General features: G+C 47.0%; 1 protein-coding gene across 1 annotated transcript in view; it reads right to left on the reverse strand.

The window, feature by feature from the left end:
• PARP1 (poly(ADP-ribose) polymerase 1) overlaps positions 1 to 23588 on the reverse strand; it is a 42781-nt gene that overhangs the window by 13439 nt on the left and 5754 nt on the right. The window contains exons 3-13 of the mRNA XM_054170594.1: positions 23090 to 23208; positions 21639 to 21853; positions 14656 to 14752; positions 11783 to 11899; positions 10706 to 10882; positions 9721 to 9862; positions 7144 to 7284; positions 6172 to 6414; positions 4113 to 4181; positions 2935 to 3067; positions 1095 to 1290 (exon numbers count right to left, since the gene is read on the reverse strand). Of these exons, the coding sequence (XP_054026569.1) occupies positions 1095 to 1290; positions 2935 to 3067; positions 4113 to 4181; positions 6172 to 6414; positions 7144 to 7284; positions 9721 to 9862; positions 10706 to 10882; positions 11783 to 11899; positions 14656 to 14752; positions 21639 to 21853; positions 23090 to 23208 (1649 nt within the window). The remainder of the gene's footprint in view (positions 1 to 1094; positions 1291 to 2934; positions 3068 to 4112; positions 4182 to 6171; positions 6415 to 7143; positions 7285 to 9720; positions 9863 to 10705; positions 10883 to 11782; positions 11900 to 14655; positions 14753 to 21638; positions 21854 to 23089; positions 23209 to 23588) is intronic.

Raw genomic sequence — 23588 nt, forward strand, 5'->3', positions numbered from 1 at the left:
CCTGAAAATATTTTTCTCTGGTATCATTATAGCTATGAACAGCATTCAGCTACACCATCTGAAAAATAAAGTTCTGTATGTGCCTTTAAATAAACACACAGACCCCATGCTGGGCAGAAGGAAGAAGATTCTCATTTAGCTGAGCTGCCTAAATAGCCAAATCTTACTGGCAATGAACAATTTGTCTTTCTCAACCTGCTCAAGATGTGCATCAAGCAGAAGGCTGCCTAAGGAGCTGCTTCAGCAGCTGGGAGGATTTTGGATGCAGAAGACAGATGAAAAGCATCTATTTTAAGAGAAGAAAAGGGTGTTTTCAGACTAGACATGTGTGAAAGGATTGCTGAATTAACAAGTAGATGTGGCACTTTGGGATGTGGTCTAGTGGTCATGGAAGTGTTGGGTAGAAGGTTGGACTGGGTGATCTTAGAGGTCTTTTCCAACCTTAATGGCTCTATGATTAAGTTCAAATTAACATCCTTAAAATTACCAAGGAAAGAGGAACAAGCAGCTAAAGGGACTTCAGACCCAACAAGGAAAACTACTTTGTTTCCCTACGTGTCTATTTTAATGCATGACATTCACTGATCTCTTCTGTAGCACAGAGAAGATGCCACAGTTGCACCTGCACTTCAGTCCTCAGGTCTGCCAAGCTTAAGCCATCCAACAGCGAGTGCCTGTGGGAGACTGTGATGAATCTGTGTACCCATGAGAATCTGCAAAGTCCCCTGGACCAAGTGTTTAAGGGTGCGAAACTGTGAGATGAGATAGGAACCATCTGTGCTAGCTTAACGAGTAACTATAGTAGATAAGATAGGAGTCAGCTGTGCTAGCTTAACGAGTATCACTAGCCAGTAAGAGTCTTAAGAAAAGCTTGTTAACCAATCCCATGCAGCCACATCATCAACCAATCCCATGCAGCCATACTGAGAACAGAGAGATAAATATGAGCTGCTCAAGGGGGGGTGGTCTTTGGTCTGGGGCTCTCTGTGTACTCTGCTTGCATTTTATCTTCATTGCTTTGGTTGTCACCCTGACCCTACAGCAACAAGCACTGACCAGAACAGCAAGAGAGAAGCAGCATGTTTCGCTGTTACCTGTCCATAATCTATTTCCAGGGGGTAGAATTTTTTGGGGTATTTGGTGAAGTTCTTGGAATGCCAAGAATTGCCAGTTTTCTCTTCGTACAAATTGAGGAAGTGCTCCACTGCATCCTCCTTCGACGGCATCTGCTCCAGCTTGTTGCTCCCGATGACGGTGCCCACGCGACCCCAGGATCTGAACACCCAGTATCTAAAGAAGTGAAATGTCAGAAAAGAACAGACATAAGATACTCTGCCTCCAGGCCTCAGGTCATATGAAACTGACCCTGCCACAACCATGGGGCTGCACAAGAATCAGCCGTTTGCCCACCATTCATTTTATGTCAGACATTATCAGTGACTGCAGGGGAGCAATAGAATCATAGCATGCACCATCAATCACGCACCAGCATAGAGTAGGGGTTGACCTGCTGGAAAGCACCTCCATGGAGAAGGATCTTCATGCCCTGGTGGACAGTAAGTCATCCGTGGGGCAGCAATGTGCCCTTGTGGCTAAGAAGGCAAATGGTATCCTGGGATGCATTGACAGGAGTGTGGCCAGCAGGTCTAGGGAAGTTCTCCTTCCCCTCTACTCTACCCTGGTGAGACCACACCTGGAGTATTGTGTCCAGTTCTGGGCTCCCCAGTTCAAGAGGGACAAGGATCTACTAGAGAGTGTCTAACAGAGGCTATGAGGATGACTAAGGGTCTGGAGCACTGCCCTATGAGTAAAGGCTAAGAGACCTGGGGCTGGTTAGTCTGGAGAAGGCTGAAAGGAGATCTTTATTAATGTCTACAAATATCTGAAGGGTGGGTGTGAAGAACAAGGTGCCAGTCTCTTTTCAGTGGTGTCCTGTGATAGGATGAGGGACAATGGATACAAAATGGAACACAGGAAGTTCTACCTCACCATGAGAAAAAGCTTCTTTACTGTGAGGGTGATGGAGCACTGCAGCAGGCTACCCAGAGAGGTTGTGGAGTCTCCTTCTCTGGACACTTTCAAAACCAGTCTGGATGTGCTCCTGTGTGACCTGCCCTAGGTGATCCTGCTTTGGCATGGGGGTTGGATTTGATCTTTAGAGGTCCATTCCAACCCCTACCATTCTATGATACTTTAGTCTATTCAGTAAAGCAACCACTGGACAGCTCTGCCATGCACCTGATAAGACTGGAAAGCTAAACACATGATCATCCCCTGACCATTTCAGTGCATTTTGTTAACCCCCAGGGCATGCAATTCAGCAATACACTGTGGTAGAATAACTAGAATCTGGTTTTGTTTCCCAAGCTTACAGCTCTGCAATTAGAAGAGTAAACTGGAGAATATGGGGAAAATTCCCAGCATCACAGACTGTACAGATGGGATCTTGATGTTAGACCTTCACCAAATTCTGCTTCTGTATTCCCAAGGGCAGCCATCAGTCACTGAAGACTGTCAGACAATTAACCCAGACACCAACCACGTGTGTGTGCCTTGCTCATCCCAGCCTGTGGAAATGAAGATTACCAGAAGCAAATCTGCAAACATGGTCACTTCCCAAGTGAAGATTTTTGTCAACACCACACAGAAATGTCTCCACAAAGAGCAGAGGACTCCCCAGGGGTCATTTGCTGTCTGGTTGGTTTGTGGATTTTGTGCTTGGGTTTACTATTTAAGTGTTGTTTGGTTGTTTTGTGGTTTGGTTTTTTTTTGTGTCTGTGTGTGTGTTTAGGTTTAGTATTTAAGATAAATGTATCTATCCCTATCTCCTCAACAAGACATTTTACTCACTTTGCCTTTTAAGATGCAAAAAAAAATCATCCAGTCTTTACTGGAGTAAAGTGGACAACTCTTTCTAGTGAAAACTAAACTCACCTGTTCTCTCTGTCATCCTCTAGCAGCTGCAGTTTATAGTAGGAATTTGTTCCTTTCACAATATCTACTAAGCCCAGAGTTGCACTGAAAATCTTTCCACCTTTTTCAAAGACATGAGCAGAATCCTCCAAACCTACAGAGAAGAAACAAATTAGAACACAGAGCAGCTTCCCATTTTAGGTCTCCTTCTTACATCTGCACTCACTCAAAAAAAAGTTACCTGAAGTAGTGTGAAGCTTAACAAAAATACCACAAAGAGAGTCACCCCAGGGGCTCATTCAGAACTACTTGAAGTGTGTTTTCTTTTCAACATATTGTGAGCACACACCTTCAGATACACTGCAGTGAGCCTCAATCCTAACTGGAGGAAAGGACCATTTAATATTTGACACTGGTGGGAGGAATTCTTGAGAGATTCAGCTGCACAGGTGTCATGCTGGCAAACAGATTGAAAAGCCAAAGGCTGGCCTTGGATGCAGGCCTTTCAGTGTCTGTGCATCATAGGTTTGGAAAGCAGTATCAGCTGGCCCCCAAGAGTCTGAAAGCTGATCCTCATGCCAGACCAGTGTCCTGTGTTGGCTGGGCCTTCATTAACCTCACTGGCAGATGCTCCTGAAGCCGAGTAAGGTGCATCCCTTAATTAATAGAGTCACAGAATGGTTTGGGTTAGAAGGGATCTTAAAAGATTATCTAGTTCCAACCCCCCTGCCATGGGCAGAGACCTTCCACTAGAGCAGGTAGCTCAAGGCCCCATCCAACCTGAACATTTCCAGGGAAGTGGCATCCACAGCCTCCCTGGAAAACCTGTCCCAGTGTCTCATCACCCTCACTGCAAAGAATTTCTTCCTAGTATCCAGCCCAAATCCACCCTCTTCCAGCTTAAAGCCATTCCCTCTTGTCCTATCACTAACTGAAATGGTCCTTCTATAAGCTGCACTAGAAAATCCTGCAACATGCAGCACTGGATGTCTCAGGCTAAAGCCATTCCCCCTCATCCTATCACTAACTGAAACAGTCCATCTAAAAGTGGCACTAGAAAATCCTGCAACATCCAGTCCTGGATGTAAATCTTCCCTTTCATAGTAGGGAATTCTTATCCTTTCACAGAAAACTACTTTGCAAATGGTCATGCATCCAGAAAACTGTGTGCTGCAGGCACAGCCATTGTTATCACTCACCAGAATCAGGATCTACAGCAGCTCCACCCTTAACTGTTAGCTTCATTTTCTTTTCAGACTTGCTAGGTCCTGTAGAGAAAATGTTATTTTTTTTCCCCCTCTCCTAGGCAGGCAACAGAGTTTGACATGAATGAACATTTACAATCTCAATTAGCATAATTATCACCCTAAGGAGACTGCAAATCTGATTCCCAGGATGTGAGCACAATGGCTCCAATGGCTTTCTTTACCTGGCAATTCCAAGTCCCCACCCTGACAGTCATGTAAGAAATAAGACCTCCTCAGATTCTATCTCCTTCCTTTAGACCCCAAGGGGTGGGATATATAATTTCTTTCACCTGCACAGCAGATAAATGTCACATTTGGGGTAGTGATTTAAGTGGTATTTAAAAACATCACAGTGTGTGGGGAGTGTTCAGGTCCCTTGGAGATGCTGCTGCTGTGAGATAGTCTGGCAATAAATTGTAACACAAATCTGTGCTGGGAGAACATGGACCTGGACAGGGTGGGAGAGCTGGGTGGACAAGAATCTAAAGAAATTCAACAAGGGCAAGTGTAGAGTCCTGCACCTGGGGAAGAACAGCCCCATGGATCAGCATGGGCTGGGGGTTGATCTGCTGGAAGCAAGCTCTGGGGAAAAGGACCTGGAAGTTCTGGTGGACAACAGGATGACAATGAGCTGGCATTGTGGCCAAGAAGGCCAATGGCATCCTGGGGTGCATCAAGAAGGTGGTCAGCAGGTTGAGCAAGGCTCTCCTCTCCTCTGCCCTGGTGAGGCCACATCTGGAATACTGTGTTCAGTTTTGAGCTCTCCAGGAACTTGCTGGAAGGTGTATAGAAAAAGGCTAAAAGGGTGCTGAAGGGACTGGAACAGCTCTCTTATGAGGAAAGACTGAGAGAATTGGGTCTTTTTAGTCTGGAAAAGGTGGGTGTCAGGAGGATGGAACCAGACTTTTTTCAGTGGTGCCCAGTGACAGGACAAGAGGTAATGGACATAAATATCAATATAAGATGTTCCATCTAAACATGAGGAGGAACTTCTTTAATTTAAGGGTGAAGGAGTACTGGAACAGGCTGCCCAGAGAGATGGTGGAGTCTCCATTTCTGGAGACATTCAAAACCTGCCTGGACATGTTTATTTGTGACCTTGTCTATAAGAACCTGCCTTGGCAGGGAGGTCAGACTTGATGTCCACAGGTCGCTTCCAACCCCTACCATTGTATGATTCTGTGACATGGAAGAGAATGGGCTCTGAAGACAGGTGAGCAGATCTGATGGTTTTGTTCAGTGTCCAGTACTAATGATCTTTGAGGTCTTTTCCAACCATACTGATTCTATGATTCTAATAATGCAAGCTCTCTATGGTATTTGGTACTGGCCAATGCCACTGGCATTGGGTATTTTTCCTCTTCCATTAAAAAATGATGTTCCAAACCAAGTAGAACAAACACTCCTCACCCTGCACTCCAGGATTTTTTCACTGGCTAATATCCCTTGAGAACCTCTGGAGTGTCTGTCACATCTTGATGCCTCAGCATCTGCAGCACTGACCCAGAATGAGAGAGAAGCTGACATGTTACGAAGGAAGAGACCAGACTGCTGTCAGGGAGCTTGGGCACATGCAACCCAGGAGACCTCTGCAGCAAGACTGAGCTAGGGGAAACAACAGCCAGCTTATCAGACAGCTCTGTGTTTACTTCATAGAATCACAGAATACATCAGGTTGGAAGGGACCCCTGAAGGTCATTTTGTCCAACCCCCCTGCACTGAGCAGGGACTAACTGGATCAGGTTGCTTAGGGCCACATCAAGTTTGCCTTTGAATGTCTCCAAGGATGGGGCCTCAACCACACCTCTGGGCAACCTGTTCCAGTATTTCACTACCCTCATTGTGAAGAGCTGCCCAAGGCTACTTGAGGCCAGTCTTTCCCTAAGGTCTTATTATTTAAAATGATTATGAGAAGAAGGGCAGGGAGCTCAAGGAAAGGGCAAGGGCATTCTATACCCAAATTTGCTTGGTACATGCACAGCACTGGAGAAACAACCACTTTGTTCTTCACCTTGTTCCTCTTTGACCTTCCCGGCACTCTTCATGCTTGGGGGCTTGCTGCACTTCCCATCCACAGCCATTTCCTCATGCTCCATTTTCACTTCTGCACCCCAAGAGGAAAGTGCATGGAGAGACACAAGCTCCTGAAAGTCCTTGCTGGAGGATTTCACATCCTGAAGAAACTTCTCTGAGACCACTCGGACTTTGGCCTCCTTTACTTCTTCCATCTTCTTGCTCATTTTCTCCACATCCTCTGCAGAGGCAGGGTGGGAAAGAGAAAAAAACCACCAGTGAGGTTTCAGACTTTAGCTCCTCCCTCTGCCCATGATTCATGGCTCTCTAAACACTTTGTTGAAACACAATTTCACCACACTTTGAATTCACCATGTCCTTTGGAAAGCAAAACCCCACTGGCTCAAGTGTGCACCTTGGGCTAGAGCACAAACACTCCTGTTTTAGCTGTCTGGTCCAGCTCTCCCCTTTCTGGAGCTAGGCAGGGAGCTGTACAGTCTCTCTTGGAACCTCCTAGGTAGTGGAAGCTGATCTCCTACCTCAGTAGCCAGTTTGCACCTTAACTCCAACAGGGAGCAACAGCAGACCCTAAGTTGCCAGCAGAGAAAACAACTGCCCTCAGGCACCTGGAGTCAGTTCTGCAGCTTCTCCAAGGCAAGCACAGACACAGGCTCCAGCACTCATCATCCCAGTAAGGGTGGCTGGCATCCCACCACCTTCCAGATACAGACCCAAGCTCTAGCTACTGCAGACCCAACAGAGCCTTACAGCACAACCTGCAGGATTAATGTGCTAGGGACATAAACCTCCCAACAGCACACAACTGTCTTTACTTTTCCAAGCACATGATGGCACCTGTGCACACAAAACACTCCCAATCCAAACCCTGATCCCCAGACAACTCTGTGTCCTCTGTCATCTGCTTGGCTCTGCTCGCAGTGCTACAAGTAACCAAGGCACATCTGCTTACTCTGTGTGCTAATGCACAGGGTGGCCTTGTTAGCTGTTGTTGTCATCTTTCCTCCCAGGTCCTCCACAATGCCCTTGACTTCCTCCTTGTTCTTTGACAGCTTTCCAAGAACCAGGATCTTCATGTTGGTCAGAGGTTTATCTAGGGGTTTGGAAATAGCACAGCATGTCAGCAATGGGCAGGGAGCCCTCCAGACAAACAACAACTACAAAAGGGCAGCATCCCCCACACTCAGCCCAGCTGGAAGGGAGACAAATGTCAGGCAGGTCTGACCTGTGCTCAGCTACTGGGATGAAGCTCCCTTTCTCCCAGGAAAGGCAAGAAAGCTCAGCACCCATCAACACACATAAGGTATGGAAGACAGGGAGGGCAGATGTATCCATGCAGGCATTATTTGCCTGCCTTTTTCTTTTTTAAATGAAATAAAAAACCCCAAATCAATCAGTCTGCTTCAGCACTGTGTTACCTGGAGACTGTGCTTTGCTTTCCTCATCTTTTGATGCCTGGACAGGCATAGGAGAATCAGCAAAAGCCCTGGAGGTTTTTGAGGCCAGGCTGGATGTGGCTGTGAGCAACCTGCTGTAGTGTGAGGTGTCCCTGCCCATGGCAGGGGGGTGGGAACTGGATGATCCTTGAGGTCCCTTCCGGCCCTGACAATTCTATGCTTCTGTGTGGGGATTGAGATCTCCTGTGCTCTGTAGAGAGCATCCTTACAGATCTGCCAGAAACTCACTCCAACATGAAAGCTCCTGCTTCCTCAGTAAGAAATTCATTTTTGAGGGGCTGGAGAAAGAGAGGATTGCCTCTCAAGCAACAGGGTTCATACATTTGAGTCTTGATCACACAGACGGTACAGGGATATAAAAGAAGAGCCCATCGCTGTCAACTGATAAGCATCTGAGGCTCACATCATCATGTTAACACCTTGCAATGCAGGTGGGTCTGGGACAAGCACAGTGGCAAAGTGTCTAAGAGCACATCTGAACTGCTGCAGACACATGTTTTGTTAACTCTGCCTGACCAGCTGAGGGTTTAGTTTCCTCTTCTCCCTCCAGCCCAGAATAGTTCAACTGCTAGCAAGTTAAGAAACCCAGCCTTAATTTTTCCCAATGTTTTGAATTCACTTTCAGGGCACACTGAGGCTAGAACCCATTTGCCAATCACAGCCAAGACCTGGGTTACTTTGCCCCCATTGCTAAACTAATGCAATCTGGCCAAAATTAGCTCTGCAGAATTATTCCCACCTCTTTCAGCAGGTAACAATATTCCCCTGCTCCCAAAACTATGGCCAGGGCTAAAAAGAATGAGCAAGAAAGAAGCCAGCACAGTTCTCAGTGGACAGGTTATAATCACCAAAGCATGCAACTCATTCCAACAGTCCACAGGGAATTTCCAGAGCCCAACTTTTTGCCAGCATGTGGACTACAGACAGAACATTTGCTTTGCTTAAGGGAAGTCAGTGACTGGTAAAGCCCAGTCCCAAAGGAGGATTAAAAAACCCCCAAACAAAACAACAAAACTCTCTTACCCTTAAAACCTGACACAATGTGGAATGTGGTGGCATTATGGAGGTCCCTAGATGCTGTCCAAGAAACCAAGCAAGAAGGTATTTCACAGCAAGTATCCCTTATGACACAATTTGAAGCACAGGCCTTTCAGTTTTTTCACAGAATGTTAGGGGCTGGAAGGGACCTCAAAAATCAGCCTGTCCAACCCCCCTGCCAGAGCAGGATCACCTAGAGCAGGTCACACAGGAACACATCCAGGCAGGTTTTGAATATCTCCAGAGAGGGAGACTCCACAACCCCCCTGGGCAGCCTGTTCCAGGGCTCTGTCACCCTCACAGGGGAAAATTTTTTCCTCATGTTTCCATGGAACTTCCTATGCCTCAACTTCCACCCATTGCCCCTTGTCCTGTCATTGGGCATCACTGAGCAGAGCCTGGCTCCAGCCTCTTGGCTCTCAGCCTTTACACCTTTATAAACACTGATGAGGTCACCTCTCAGTCTCCTCCTCTCCAAGCTAAAGAGCCTCAGCTCTCCCAGTCTCTCCTTGTGAGGAAGATGTTCCACTCCCTTCATCATTTTTGTGGCTCTGTGCAGGCCTCTTTGAAGCAGTTCCCTGAGGTCCTTCTTGAACTGAGGGGCCCAGAACTGGACACAATGTTCCAGGTGTGGCCTCACCAGTGCAGAGTAGAGGGGCAGGCGAACCTCTCTGGACCTACTAACCACACCCCTTCTAATCCACCCCAGAATGGCATTGACCTTCTTGGCCTCAAGAGCACATTGCTGACCCATGGCCAACCTTCCATCCACTAGGACCCCCAGGTCCTTTCCCCTTCACTGCTCTCCAGCAGGTCAGATTTATTGCAAACATCATTTCCTCACCATTAAGAAATACCCCAAATGATCTGCTAGGAAACAAGTAGGACCTCAAGCCCATGTCCCCACATCAGGGTGGGGATGATTCTCCTGCTTAGGGGCAGGAGAAGAGCATGCCTGTTCAGAATGGCACATTTGTCTGGCTGGGAATGGCACTGCACACCACCCTGAACTGCCCTTTAGGTTAGGCACTTACCTCTAGGTGCAGACACAGTTTCCGTCAAAGGAGCAGATGCAGAGGGAGGAGGTGCAGAATTCACATTCACAGCATCTGGAGGGAACACCCTGCCCTGCTTCTTACACTTAAATTTCTTCAGGTAAGGAATCTCCCGAAACTCCTGTGGGATGGAAGCATCAGGAGAGTTTAAAAACAATAAAGAGTACTAGAAAACTGGGAGACTAAGTTGAGCCCTGTCCAGATGTTGGCATTTGCTCCAGGTCCTGGAAAGGATTTCTGGGACCTCCATACAGGCTATGGTAGGCAAACACCTACCTTACCAACTGGGAGAACAAAGCCAACAGAGGGTAAATGATGGGTTTCAAATCAAATCAAGGCTATGTCTTTCAGTTTAGTGCTACTGGGAAAAAATATTATTTAGTTATGGATTAGCTACCTACACAGAATCACAAAATGGTAGGGGTTGGAGATCATCAAGTCCAACCACCCTGCCAAGGCAGGTTCACCTAAAGAAGGTCACACAGGAACATGTCCAGGAAGATTTTGAGTATATCCAGAGATGGAGACTTCACAATCTCTCTGGGCAGCCTGTTCCAGTGCTCCATTACCTTCAATTAAAGAAGCTCCTCCTCATGTTTAAATGGAACATCTTATGTTCAAGTAGGTGCCTGTTACCCCTTGTCCTGTCACTGGGCACTACTGAAAAAAGCTTGGTCCCATCCTCCTGACACCCACCCTGTCAGTATTTCTAAGCATTGATGAGATCCCTCCTCCTCAGTCTTGTGTTTTCCAGACTAAAAAGACCCAATTCTCTCAGTCTCTCCTCCTAAGAATGATGTTCCAGTCCCCTCAGTGTGAGGGATGCAGCTGTGACAGGACCTCGCTGCTTGCTGCTCAGCACACCCTGCTCTTTGGCATCTGACACTGACTGCTGCTTATTCAATCTCCTTGGTAAGATGTAAGATCAGTCAAGAAGTGTGCAGGTTTGCCAGAAAACACCCACCTTTGGGATCACCCAGTCCTTCCTGTTGGGAGTCTGTGTTTTAGCAACGCACTTAGTCCAGGCAGTGATATTCCCTGAGCAGTAATAGGCGTCACTCTTGAACACAAACTGCCCCTTACACTCCTCACAGGGAAGCAGAGCTCCAAAGGCCATCCCATCTGCTACTCGGTCCAAAATCTAAAGAACAGCAAAGAATACAAACCAGGTTATGGCAGGAGGAGGCTGGAAGCCTGTGCACTGCACTACACTTGGCTGCACAAGAAAGAAACTGTCAGGCTGCTGGCAGGCAGACGTAGATGCTTCCAGGCTTTGTCACACACACACACTGCACATAAACCGAGACTCTCACCACCACTGACTGATTTATGACATCTGAAAGACATGACATGAAGTCTCCCTGGCCACACCATGGCTCACACCCTCCTGTATTCAGAATATACCTGCCACACAGCAACTGGCCAGGCAAGGAATGGGCAAGGAGGAGATGAGCTGCTGCATCTGATCACCTGAGTACGTAGGTGGGAATGTAGGCTCAATTCAGTCCTGGTTTTCCTCCCCAGAGTATCCCTTGACCATTTTGAGTCTAGACACTTCCCACATCCCAGCCCACACTCCTCCCAGAGTCTTACTAAATACTAATAGTTAAAGCAATGTGTGGCTCCAAAAGAGACTTTCACAAGTTAGACAGACTGAAAAGTGACTGTTTTTAGGACAGACAGCAGGAAATAATTTGTCCATTTTCCCCTCTTTGTCCATACTTTAACAGTTGAGGGAGGCAATGTGAAATGCCACAATTACCTGCTCTTGAAGGGCCAGCAACACAAGACTTCCCCCCCGCCCTGCCATCATGGTCCAGTTTTGGCACAGCAAGATACAGAGACTAAGATGCTGAATTCAGTATCAGAAAACATCATCAGAGTCCCAGGACAAAAGGACTGTCAGGATTTGCACTTAATTCCTTTCAGAACTCTTAGGAACACATATCAAACTTGTGGACTGTGCAGAAGTATTGGTTCAGGTCAGCTTCACCCATTCAAAGACCCAGCACACATGCAAAGCAGCTCCAGACCAACTCACAGCGTTCTCCCCTGCAGGGACTTCCTGCTTGTTGGCAATCAGCAGCTCTTTCAGGTCATTAGTGGAGCAGACCTTCCGCAGCTCATCCTTGATGCCCCAGATCAGCTCTGTCTGTTCCTGTTGACAAAATCCATCAGCTTAGCTACTTGCAATTGATTGCTAAGGACACTCCTGGAACTGCAGCATGGGGTCAAGGTTTTAGCAAGCCCATAGTATCTTAAATGCAGATTGTTAGATGAAGAGCACCAAGAACCAGTATGTTTACCAAAAAGGAGAGTCACAGATTTTACCCAAAAACCTAGGACAGGTCTTTAAAGGCACATGCTTCAGATTTCAGTATGAATACATAAGCACATTGAGGCTTCAGCAAATACTCTCTCAAGATTACATGCAGAAGGACATCCCTGTGGGATTCTGTATAAACCAAGGCTTCTCCACTTGTATGTATGTGAAGAAAGGCCACCTTCACAGCACTATCCCACACAAGAAGGTACAAGCAGTACTACCAAGACTGCTAGCTTTTAGGCAGAGTGGAACCCCAGCTTCCATCACACTGCTACCCTTAGCAAACTCTCAACAGCCTTTGCAAGTGTCACCTAACTCATGGGGATGTGGCTGCATTTCAGCCTTGCATTAAAACAAAACCAAGAACTGCTGCTCAGCACTGTGCTTCTTTTAAGCCACCTAAGCACAAGAGGAATTCCTACCAGATCAGTCACCAGGAGCCTGCACATTGTTTTGGACCTTTCTACAAAAGGGGAAAAGTTTGGACAGCAAAGAAGCATCCTGAAATACCTGGGATAACTTCTGGATGCTAGTCACTGCCTACAGTCAAACACACAGTCTTATGTTGGAAGAACTGGTTGACTGTGCTAGAGGTTTTAAACCCAAAGTGGCAGTTGAAGCTGGGTGCCTCCTGTCACTGCCACCTAAGTTACACCTCCAGTGTGCTGAGTGTCCAACCCAGGAGGTGGACACAGGAAACAGCCTATTTCTATCCATAAATCCTGCCCCCTATAAATCCATCTGCAAAGCCATTCTCTGCCTCTTTCTTCCCCTTCTGCTCCCATGGGAGAGGGTAATGGTGGAAGAATACCTCAAGGCCTCTTAGGCCTGTCCAGGCCTAATGCCAGGACAAGGGCTGGGAGGGGGAGGTTAGCCTCAGGCTGGGCCAGCCTGAGATTAGCCTAGCAGTCGGGGGGCAGGGGGCGGGAAGAAAGAGGCCTGGGGATTTTGGGTAGACCCTCAGGTGGGGAGAAGGGAAGTGCTGGGAGGCCTTTGGGTGTGGTGTAAGGGACTCTGTAAGCTTTGGGATTCTTTGCCTCTATGCCTTGTAGTTTCTGTAAAACACTAACTGCTTTTCCATTTAAACTTTCCATCACTTTCCAATCCATTTGTGTGAGTGTCATTCTTTTGTCCCTTTCAGGGGCAAGAGAGGATCTGTCTGGCCTTAAACTAGGACAGATTATTGCCTTGATCGAGGAGACTTGATAGGGTGCTTGGTTGCATGGTTTAGTTGATTAGGTGGTGTTGGATGATAGGTTGGACACAATGATCTTGAAGGTCTCTTCCAACCTGGTCTATTCTATTCTATTCTATTCGTCCTTGTTACAGGTTAGAACCAATGTCCTAAGTAAGTAAATCAAGTTTTCCCAGAGAATTTGAGAGGGTCCAGGGAATGGACAGCTCCTCAAGGGCTGAACAGAATATAAGAGATATGTTTATCCCCTTTCATTGGTCTGCAGAACTTCCATATAGTTTGGAACACAGCTTGTTTTGCTCTCTCTTGCTTTGCTTCTTTCTCTCTGTTTCTGCCTCTGACCCTTGCTTGCTTGGCCTGCTGGTTCCTGCTTGGGCTATGAGTAAGAAGCAGCAGTGGGGATGAGAGATAATAACTTGTTGGCTGGTAACAGCCCTCTGGACTATTGTGCCCAGGGGGATCTAGGCCATTGTCTAGTTGTATATGTAAATATATTTTTGTCTATATTTATCACCTTTTCTATTTAGTTTGCTTTTGCAAATCAGAATTTCATTTTACTTCCAAATTCTGTGTAGTGTGGGAATTTACTTCCTGAGGTAAATTCCATATTCTGCCGGCTGTCAAACCACCACAGTCCTAAATACCTGCACTGCAGCAGCAGAACCTTGATAATGTCTCAGCTAAGTTCTGTTGAAAATTAAGGCAGTGCCCATTCAACAAAGCCAGGAAACTTCCATTCTGAAGCAGGCATGCTGGTTTTCTACAGCCCTGCAGCAGCAAAACCAACTTGGTAATCATTTCATTGGAAAGTTCCTGTGCCAAACTTTCAATAGGAACAAAATTTCTGCTGTCCTCTAGGGAACTCTTCCCACAACAGTCTAGAAAGTGAAAGGTAGAAAGCTGTCATCTACCACATTTGTGCCCAAGAACTGAACACAGGCCCCCAGGAAAAAAAAAAGAAATGCTTTCTCATTAATCTAGTTTTGCACCTCTGTTTCATTTTCACAGTGTGCATTTCATGGGTTTCCAGGCTCTTCTCAACAGTGCCTGGGCTCAGAGCTTCAGCCACCACAAGCAGATGAGCCAGGAAGAAACACAGAACCAACCCTCCCTGAGAGTGAAGGCATTTAACCTCATCTATTTAAATCTAATAAACACAAGTCCTAGAGAACTTCCTTCCTGTCTTTCAGGAGAAAGCAGCAGGGTGAATTGCCCTCAGCAAAGCCTGAGCAAGAGGGCATCTCCTGTGCCAGGACATGAGCACCAGCTGTGCTACAGCTTTGCTTTGTCTGGGCATGAGGTACAGTCCTCCAGGAGCTACAGCCCTTCAGTGAGTGCCTGACACTGTGCTCTTCTAACAAAGCACTTTAAGATGCAATCAGCTGAAACTCACCTTCAGCAGTTTTTCCTGCTTTGATTCTTTCTCTTTTTCTTTTTTCTGTTTCTTTTTCACAGTCACATTTCCATCTACCTCTTCTCCTTTTCTCTTTCTAACAGAGAGAAACAAAACGAAAACAAAACACACAGAGGAAAGGAAGTTATTCAAATGCCTGTCCAGCCATTACCAGAGCTCAGTTTACTGACTGCCACTATCTGCAGAGGCTTGAATATCCTCAGTTTTGGCAGGCAAAGCCATTTTTCAAATTCCTTTGTGCTAGATTGGAGACATGCACTTGGCTCTGCAAAACGAGCTGCCTCAAGGTCAGGTACACTTAAAGCATTTCAGAGGGTAACTGTATGGTCTGGCAGAAGACCAGGAGGTGGTGGTGAGGTGGGGGTCAGGCTCTTCTTCCTAGTACCAGGTGACAGAATGAGAGGAAAGGGCCTGAAATTGTGTCAGGGAAAGTTTAGGCTGGATATCAGGAAAATATTCTTTACTGAAAGAATGGTCATTGGAACAGGCTGCCCAAGGAGGTGGTGGAGTCACCATCCCTGGAGGTGTTTGAGAAACGTGGACATGGCACTTTGGGATGTGGTTTAATGGCCACAGTGGTCTTAGGTTGACAGTTGGACTTGATGTTGTTAGAGGTCTTTTCCAAGCAAAACAATTCTGTGATTCTAAGAGCACAGAAAATACTGCAACATTTTCATATTCATCTACACCTGCATTAGTTACACCAAAGGCATACCTAAGAATCACTGAATAGAAGCATACCTCACCAAACCTGAGGAGCTGAAAAGACTGTAGTGTCTTTCAGCTGAATCAACAGCTTCAATTTCCATCTTGCTTCATATTGAGACAAAAGACAGCAAACGTGACAACTTTAGTAAGCTAACACACTGGGAAACGAGGCATTTTCCAGCTGCTTTCTCTTCAGATGGGAATTAAGTCAGGTCTCTGAAATCAAACAGGGGGAAGTTTCTACTTGGAAAGTGCTCCCAGGCCAGTAGTGGTTTGGTGATGTACTGCTACTGCAGTTCTGTCTCAGGAAATTTACTGTTATTAGCTGGGGCCTTGGAGCTGTGCAGAGAGAAGTTAGAGAAAACACTACTCTGGAAAGACAAGGAAGTCAGATGGAAGACTGGAGATTCTGGCAGATGTCAGAGAGAGAAGGAACCACAGAAGATCATTTGCTGCCAGTCATGTCATCCCCTTCTTTGCCTGGCTTCAAAATACATCAATATCATAGAATCACAGAACTGTTGAGGTTGGAAGAGACCCTGAGATAACAACAGAGTCCAAGGTACAAAACCCAACCTGGGAAAAACATCTCGAGTGCCAAGTGCTCTGCTGCACCTTCCCAAGCCAGAGGGCTGAACAACCTAAGTGCTTAGGATGGGCGCCCAAATGCTATGTACCTGAAGTGCCTCTCCCTTGCCAGGCTGCCTGCAGCAAGCCAGCGCTCACTCCCATGCTGTAACTTGTCTCCCAGCCTCCAAAAGGAGGAAAGGCAGCACAACAATTGCTGGAAGGTGATCTGAGAGGCCCCATGACCCAGAGAAAGCATCCAAATTCCAGCAGGGACTCACACTTCTGGCAGCTTCTCCTCAGAGTCAAGGGGCCAGTGGATTGCTCTCCTGGCCAGAGGGATTACTGTACCCGTTCCAGCTACTTGGACAAAGCACAGAGCAGGAGGGATCAGCACAACTGCAGAGAGGCATAAAACTGTTGTTCACCTCCTTCTCTTTTATCCCTAGCTAGCGGACTTCTCTTTTGCCCATGGGCTATGCCCATGGCTTAAAGCAAATACTAATCACCATTTCATACAGCTGGAGAAAAGAATGGCAAAGCCAAATTCATTTTGCATCTTCCCAGAACAGCAGATTTCAGAACAACTGACAAAACACTCACTGACAGAGGCATTAATTTTATCTTCCATCCCTGGGACCAAACTCTGGGTGCCACTGTACACATCCTTCTTCCTGCTGGGGAAGAGGCAGTCTTCCCACACTCAACAGGTCCAGCTCAACACTCTGCTCAGAAGGATCACTACTCAGCAGCCAACACAAAACACTTATTATTTTCACCTTCACAGAGGATACACAACGACAAGATTTATCCCAACTTTCAAGAAGATGAGGATGGAGGTGAACTATCCCACTCTAGCCTGGTCCTTGTTTACCATTTACTCTCTGTTTTACATGTTCTCATCTCTACAATGAAAATGAAGGGTGGAAAGGACAGTCACAGCAACCCTGGCTAAAGCAAGCAGCCAATACAGAGAGGAACAAGAGCTCTCCTTTCATCCTCCTTTCCTGTAAAGCACCACCAGATTGTTGCTGACTTGAGTACTTACCCTCTGCCTCAGGCAACCTCTGCAGTTAATCTGGTGCTGCATGACATCTCCAGAATGATACTTTGCTCCTGTCCTGGGCAGTACTTCTCCCCAAACAAGCAGACAAGCAGTATAGCTTGAAGCAGGAGGGTGAAACATATGCTACCAGAGCAGCATGGTTACAGGGAGCTCTCAAGCTGCTACTGCATTTCCTACTGAATTAGGTGAGCTCTCTTTCCACAAAGAAGCTGCTGGCAAGGACCCAAGATCCTCCTTCCCTAGGTCTGCAAAGTGCTGGCACTTGGACACCACAGCCCATAGCCCAGGGGAGGGTCAAGATGTCTCACTCAGAGGTGAGTGAGGAGAGGAGCCAGTATCCTTGCAAAAAAACCTTCCCATTTTTGCCCTTGAGAGGGAAGAGATTTCCCAACCTGTTCTCACTCAGCAGCTCACTTCTCATACTTGCAACAGGCACATCACACTGCTGCCCTTGCAGGAAGGGCTGACAGAGCAGTCTCAGACTCTCAGCTTCTCATAGTATGGGCTGGACATTAATTTGTCACATCTGAGTTTCAGAGTCATCTGAGTCAAGCCATAATTTGAACACAGCACAGCTAGAAATATCTTGAAAAATCATTTGGAGAATGTTGCTGTAAGACCATTTCTGCAGGATGCTGCAATTCCTGTCCTTAATTTCTGTTATCTGACTGGCTGCACAAGATGAGGTTCAGGTTGGATATTCGGAACAATTTCTTCCCAGGAAGGGCTCTCAGGCATTGGAACAGGCTGCCCAGGGAGGTGGTGGAGCCACCATCCCTGGAGTTATTTTAAAAGACATATGGATGTGGTGCTGAGGGATGTGGTTTAGTGGCAGAGGCTTAGCAGTAGAGATGGGATTGTGAGCTCTAGGTGAGTGGCTGGACTTGATGATCTCTAAGGTCTCCTCGAAGATCACAGTTCTATGATTCTATGAACTACTGGAGGCAACTATGCCTCATCCAAGCTTATGGGGTGTTTTCCTTTTGGCTTCTCCAAAACTTCTGTGCTTTCTTGGCAGCAATGTGCCCTTGTGGCCAAGAGGGCCAATGGTATTCTGGAGTGCATTAAGAAGAGTGTGTCCAGCAGATTGAGGGAGGGTCTCCTCCCCCTCTACTCTACCCTGGTGAGGCCCCACCCAGAATACTGCATCCAGTTTTGGGCTCCCTAGTTCAGGAGGGACAGGAATCTACTTGAAGGATTCCAACAGAAGGCTACAGGGATGATTACGGGACTGGAGCACTGCCTTCTGAGGAGAGGCTGAGAGACCTGGGGGCTGTTTGGTCTAGAAAGGAGAAGACTAAGAGGGGACTTAATAAATGTTTATAAATATCTCAAGAGGGAGAGGACAGCCTCTGCTCAGTTGCACCCTGTGACAGGACAAGGGGCAATGGATATAAACTACAGCTCAGGAAGTTCCACCTCAACATGAGGAAGAACTTCTTCACTGTGAGGGTCACAGAGCACTGGAACAGGCTGCCCAGAGAGGTTGTGGAGTCTCCTTCTCTGGAGACTTTCAAGCCCCATCTGGATGTGTTCCTGTGTGACCTGTGCTAGATTCTATGCTCCTGCTCTGGCAGGGGGGTTGGACTGGATGATCTCCGGAGGTCCCTTCCAGCCCCTAACATCCTGTGAAAACCACCAGGTAGGAAGCACAGCACACCTCCCTACTCACTCATTCAGTTTGTTTACCCTCTCAATCATTCAGTTTGTTTGACAGACAACTATTTTTCCAATTGACCCTTAATACCCTTGGCTCAAGCACACAGCCCAGGCAGCAGAAGTAAGGTAGCAGAGCGTAAGAGCCAGCCAGCACCTTCATGGTTGAGGGGCTGGTTCACACAGTGCTTAGAAAGCAGGAAAGATGAGATGTCCTGCAGCATTTCTGGCATCAGATCCTGGTTCACATTACACTACATCACCAGTCTGAGCTTTTTTCCACTGTAATTCTAGGCTTTTATTTACACAGTGACTTGGCAAAGTACTTTGTGGCCTATCTTTACAAAGCCTTCATATTCTGCACAGCATCCCAGAAGTGTCCCAGAAAAGCAGAGCCAGGACAGACAAGAGAAACACTTAGTCAAATCTCTAGAGCTTTGCTGGAGACATGGGAAAAAACTACAAATAACCCTGTTAAGCTCACATGCTGTTCTAGGACAAAATGGAACATGCACCTCAGCACAAAAAGCAAAGGACTACTTGGAAAGCTGAAAGTGCAACACATCCAGAGGTATTTTGGCTCTGGATGCATCGATGCATTTTACCTCTGCCTGCATGGAAAGGTGGCAGGCTGCTGGACAGATGCAGACAGCTCATCCCAGCCTCCAGTGGTCCAGCCGTGTGAGGCCAGCAACAGAGAACCTGACTGGCCTCCAACAGGAGCACTTGCAGCACTGCAGGACCCTCCCCATAAACACCCACACCACTGCTGAATGCTTCTGGAGCAACTGCTTGCCAGCCAAGGATGCAGAGTGGAAGTTTCACTCTCTTAATGACACACAGGTCAGTTGAAGCTTGCTCTGCTCTGTTACTTGTGGCACAGAATGACATTTATACCCATGCAAACCTCTCCCCATCAGCCACCTATCTGGAGGACCAATATTCATACAATCACAGAATGGTTTGGATTGGAAAGGACCTTAAAGATCATCTAGTTCCAACACCCCTGGCACAGGCAGGGACACCTTCCACTAGACCAGGTTGCTCAAGGCCCTGCCCAGCCTAGCTTTGAGCACCTCCAGGGAGGGGATATTGACAACCTCCCTGGGCAACCTGTGCCAGTGTCTCACCACCCTCACTAGAAAGAATGTCTTCCTAATAACCAGTCTAAATCTCCCCTCTTAAAACTTAAAGCCATTCCCCCTCATCCTATCACTACAAGCCCTTGTAAAAAAGTCCCTCCCCAGCTTTCTTATAGACCACCTTCCTGTACTGAAAGACCACTATATCGTCTCCCTGGAGTCTTCTCTTCTCCTGGCTGAAAACTTTTGCAGCCTGTCCTCACAGGAGACGTGCTGCAGCCCTCTGATCATCTTCATGGCCCTCCTCTTGACCCTCTCTAACAGTTCCATATCCTTTCTGTGCTGGGAACCCTAGAACCAGACACAGTACTCCAGGTGGGGGTCTCATGAGAGCAGAGTAGAGGGGAAGAATCACCTGCTGGTCACACTTCTTTTGATGCAGCCCAGGACACAGTTGGCCTTCTGGACTGCAAGCACACATTGCCAGCTCATGTTGAGTTCTGCATCAATATTGACAAAGACTGCACAGATTTGACAGGGCTACAGCTCCTCTGAACCCAACATCAGCCTCACAGGACAGCTTCAAGGTGAATCTTTGCAAAAGTAAAGCTGAATACTGTCTGCAGTGCTCACAGAAAAGCCCAGTGTTTTACAACATCTTTCCTACTTGCAGGGCCTTCTTGGTCCTTATGTTCCTTCTTTCATAGGGACAATGCCACACTGACTTGCATTATGAAGCTTGGCTCTAGGCAAAGTGACTTCAAACAAAAGCCTTCATCAACAGAGAAAGATTGACCAAAGCTACCAAGTCACCTGGAAGCACTTCTCTCTCAGCACAAGTTCTGTCAAGAGCCTCCAGTAAAATTTCCATGCAAGGCAAAGAAATTTCAGAGGCACCATAGAGATTTAGCAAACAAAAGCACCCAAGTGTAAGCACTGTGTGGCCAATAAGAACCATTATTAGATTCAGTGCCTGTCACAGATAGCTAAGGTAGAGATAAGAGATGTCAAATCAATTCCCTAACAGGTGGTTAGAGCAGAGGAACCATCACTGATAACAGCAGCAAACAAGAAGGCACAGAGCCTAGCATCCATTTATATTAAGCCTGCATTATTTTGTGTCTGAAAGCCCCACATCAGTTCTCCAAGTCACAGCTGCTAGCAGTCCCTGCATTTTCTCAAGGCAGTCACAGGGGGCAAGTGGCCTGCACGATACCAGGGATGGGGAATGTCTGCTGTCATCTGCCTAAGGTCACAGGAAGGACCAAATCCTCCTACAACCAATACTATTTTACCAGAGCCAACAAGGTCACATAGAAACATAGAATTGTCAGGGTTGGAAGGGACCTCAAGGATCATCTAGCTCTAATCACCTGCCATGAGCAGAGACACCTCACACTACAGCAGGTTGCTCACAGCCACATGGGATGAGGCTTCCACCACCTCCCTGGGCAACCTGTGCCAGTCTCTCACCACCCTCATGGGGAAAAACTTCTTCCTAATATTCAATCTGAATCTACCCATTTCTAGTTTTGTTCCATTCCCCCCAGTCCTATCACTCCCTGATACCCTCAAAAGTCCCTCCCCAGCTTTTTGGAGCCTCCCTCAGATACTGGAAGGCCACAATAAGGTTTCCTCAGAGCCTTCTCTTCTCCAGACTGAACAGCCCCAACTTCCTCAGTCTGTCCTCATAGGAGAGCAGCTCCAGCCCTCTGCTCATCCTCGTGGCCCTTCTCTGGACACCTTCCAGCACCTCCAGATCCTTCCTGCAATAGAGGCTCCAGAACCGGACGCAGTAATATCACAAAGTATTTATCACGAATATATTTGAAGGCAAGCAACGGCTCCCTGTGCCAACACAATGTCTTCTGCTGCCCACTTACCCTTCACTCTTGGTGGCTGGGAGCTGCTTCTTCAGAGTCTCTTTATCCTCAGCTTTCAGGATGCTGAAGCCCAGGAGCTGGGTGGCCCCATACGCCGGCAGGAAGCCCAGCTCCGCTCGGCGGCTCACGAAGCAGTCCGGGTGGTACCAGTTATCTATCATTCCCAGCTGTGGCTTCTCAGGATGCACCATCTTCTTGGAAATTCGGATCTGGCCCTGAGGGAGGTTAAAGTGACACAAGAGCAACGGTTAGGCTATGCTGGAAAGAGCAGGATGTTCACAAGTCACCAACATGATGCTTCCTAAACACCTGTAAAATAGTCCAAGACTGCAGCTTTTGCTGAAGCCCTTTCACTACAGTTCTGTTTTCTTCAATGCCCTCTCTAGACTGTAAAATCTCAGCTTTTGTGGTAATTTTCTGTTTAAAAAACCAAACAAACACTCAAAATGAGTAATCCTGTAAGCTTGAACAAGCAAAACCCACCTCATGCAGGCAAGTCTAAAGATTAACTTGATGCTCCTACCACTCAAGTGTCAGTGCTGACATGACCTCGTCCCATCTTACCACAAATTCCTTTTCAGGCCCACAATGAGTTAGGTGGCTCAAGTGCTTTTAGAGTGCAGTAATTCATGCTCCAACAAGGAAATGTCAATATGACAATCACCACTGTTTCTGCAGATGCAAACATACCAGCACTGGTGTTTGGCCCTTGACAACTGTACCCAGCTGGCAAATCTATTCACATCTGCCAGAGGCTCACAACTTCATTTTGCCAACTGTCTTTCAGAAAAGAGCACCAAAAGAGCTGCATCACTGATGTTGTTCACTTTCATGGAGTTAATAGATTCACAGAATCATGAAGGTTGGAAAAGACCTCTAAGATCACCAAGTCCAACCACCAACCCTAAACTACCATGGCCGCTATACTGTGTTCACATGTTTCTTGAACACCTCCAGGATGGGGACTCCACCAGCTCCCTGGGCAGCCTGTTCCAATGCCTGACCACTCTTGCAGGAAAGAAATTCTTCCCAATGTCCAACCTAAACGTCCCCTGGTGCAGCTTGAGGCCATAATATGGACAGGTTGCACACAAACAGAGCTGGCCTAGCTGAGGAAGAAGCCAACATTTTTGCAGTGCTGCAACAAGCAGGAAAAGCTGCCATTAGTAGTGGCTCTCCTGCCACAGCAATGCTGGCGAGTGGTGTTCCAACCTGCTCTAAGACCCAAGTGAAAGGAAGTATGGCAGGTCTGAAGAATAGGCTACAATGCCTGAGGGATGGCTTTACTGTCAGCTGTCCAGCACACAGCTGCTCCTCAGACACAGAAATACAGGCTCTGCAAGTGCTCTCCATATGCAGGACAGACAGGAAGCAATTGTAAAAGTCACAAATTGAACTGGAGCTGGTGGGAGAAAAGACAAGAGATGGAGAACTAAGAAAAGCTTTATAACCTTTTCTATTTTCTGTTCACAGCCTTTGCAAGTACTTCTGTTAGACTTGGCATATTCTGCAGCAAAATCACTGAGGCTCTTCTCAGCCTTGCCACCTCCTTCCTGTTCCCCTCCTTTTCCTGGAGAACAAAGCAAATACAGAGTTTGGCTTTAAAAGGCATTCCTTTATTTTCTCGGTCTCTGTCTCAGATTCTTGGCAGTATGGATTAATAAACCTCTGTGTTCCAGCATCTCATCTGTCAAGCATTTGAATACAGAGCAAGATAAGCAGTCCACACTCAACAGAGCTTCTAAAATAGAAAGAGTTCTTTGCACAGCCAAGTAGCAGTTGTAGAGAATTGCTTATTTAAATGTTCCAAAACACTGTTAAAGGTGCACTGAGCTAACCCTTTTTACTTCTTGCCTGAAAGTAGAGATCTTGCTGAAGAACTTACTGTAAGCAGTCACACCAATAGCTCTGCTTCAAAGCAGAACTCCTCTTCCCAACTGCCAGTTCCCT

Source organism: Dryobates pubescens, chromosome 2 (assembly GCF_014839835.1).
Source record: "Dryobates pubescens isolate bDryPub1 chromosome 2, bDryPub1.pri, whole genome shotgun sequence".
In the NCBI taxonomy this organism is placed as follows: domain Eukaryota; kingdom Metazoa; phylum Chordata; class Aves; order Piciformes; family Picidae; genus Dryobates; species Dryobates pubescens.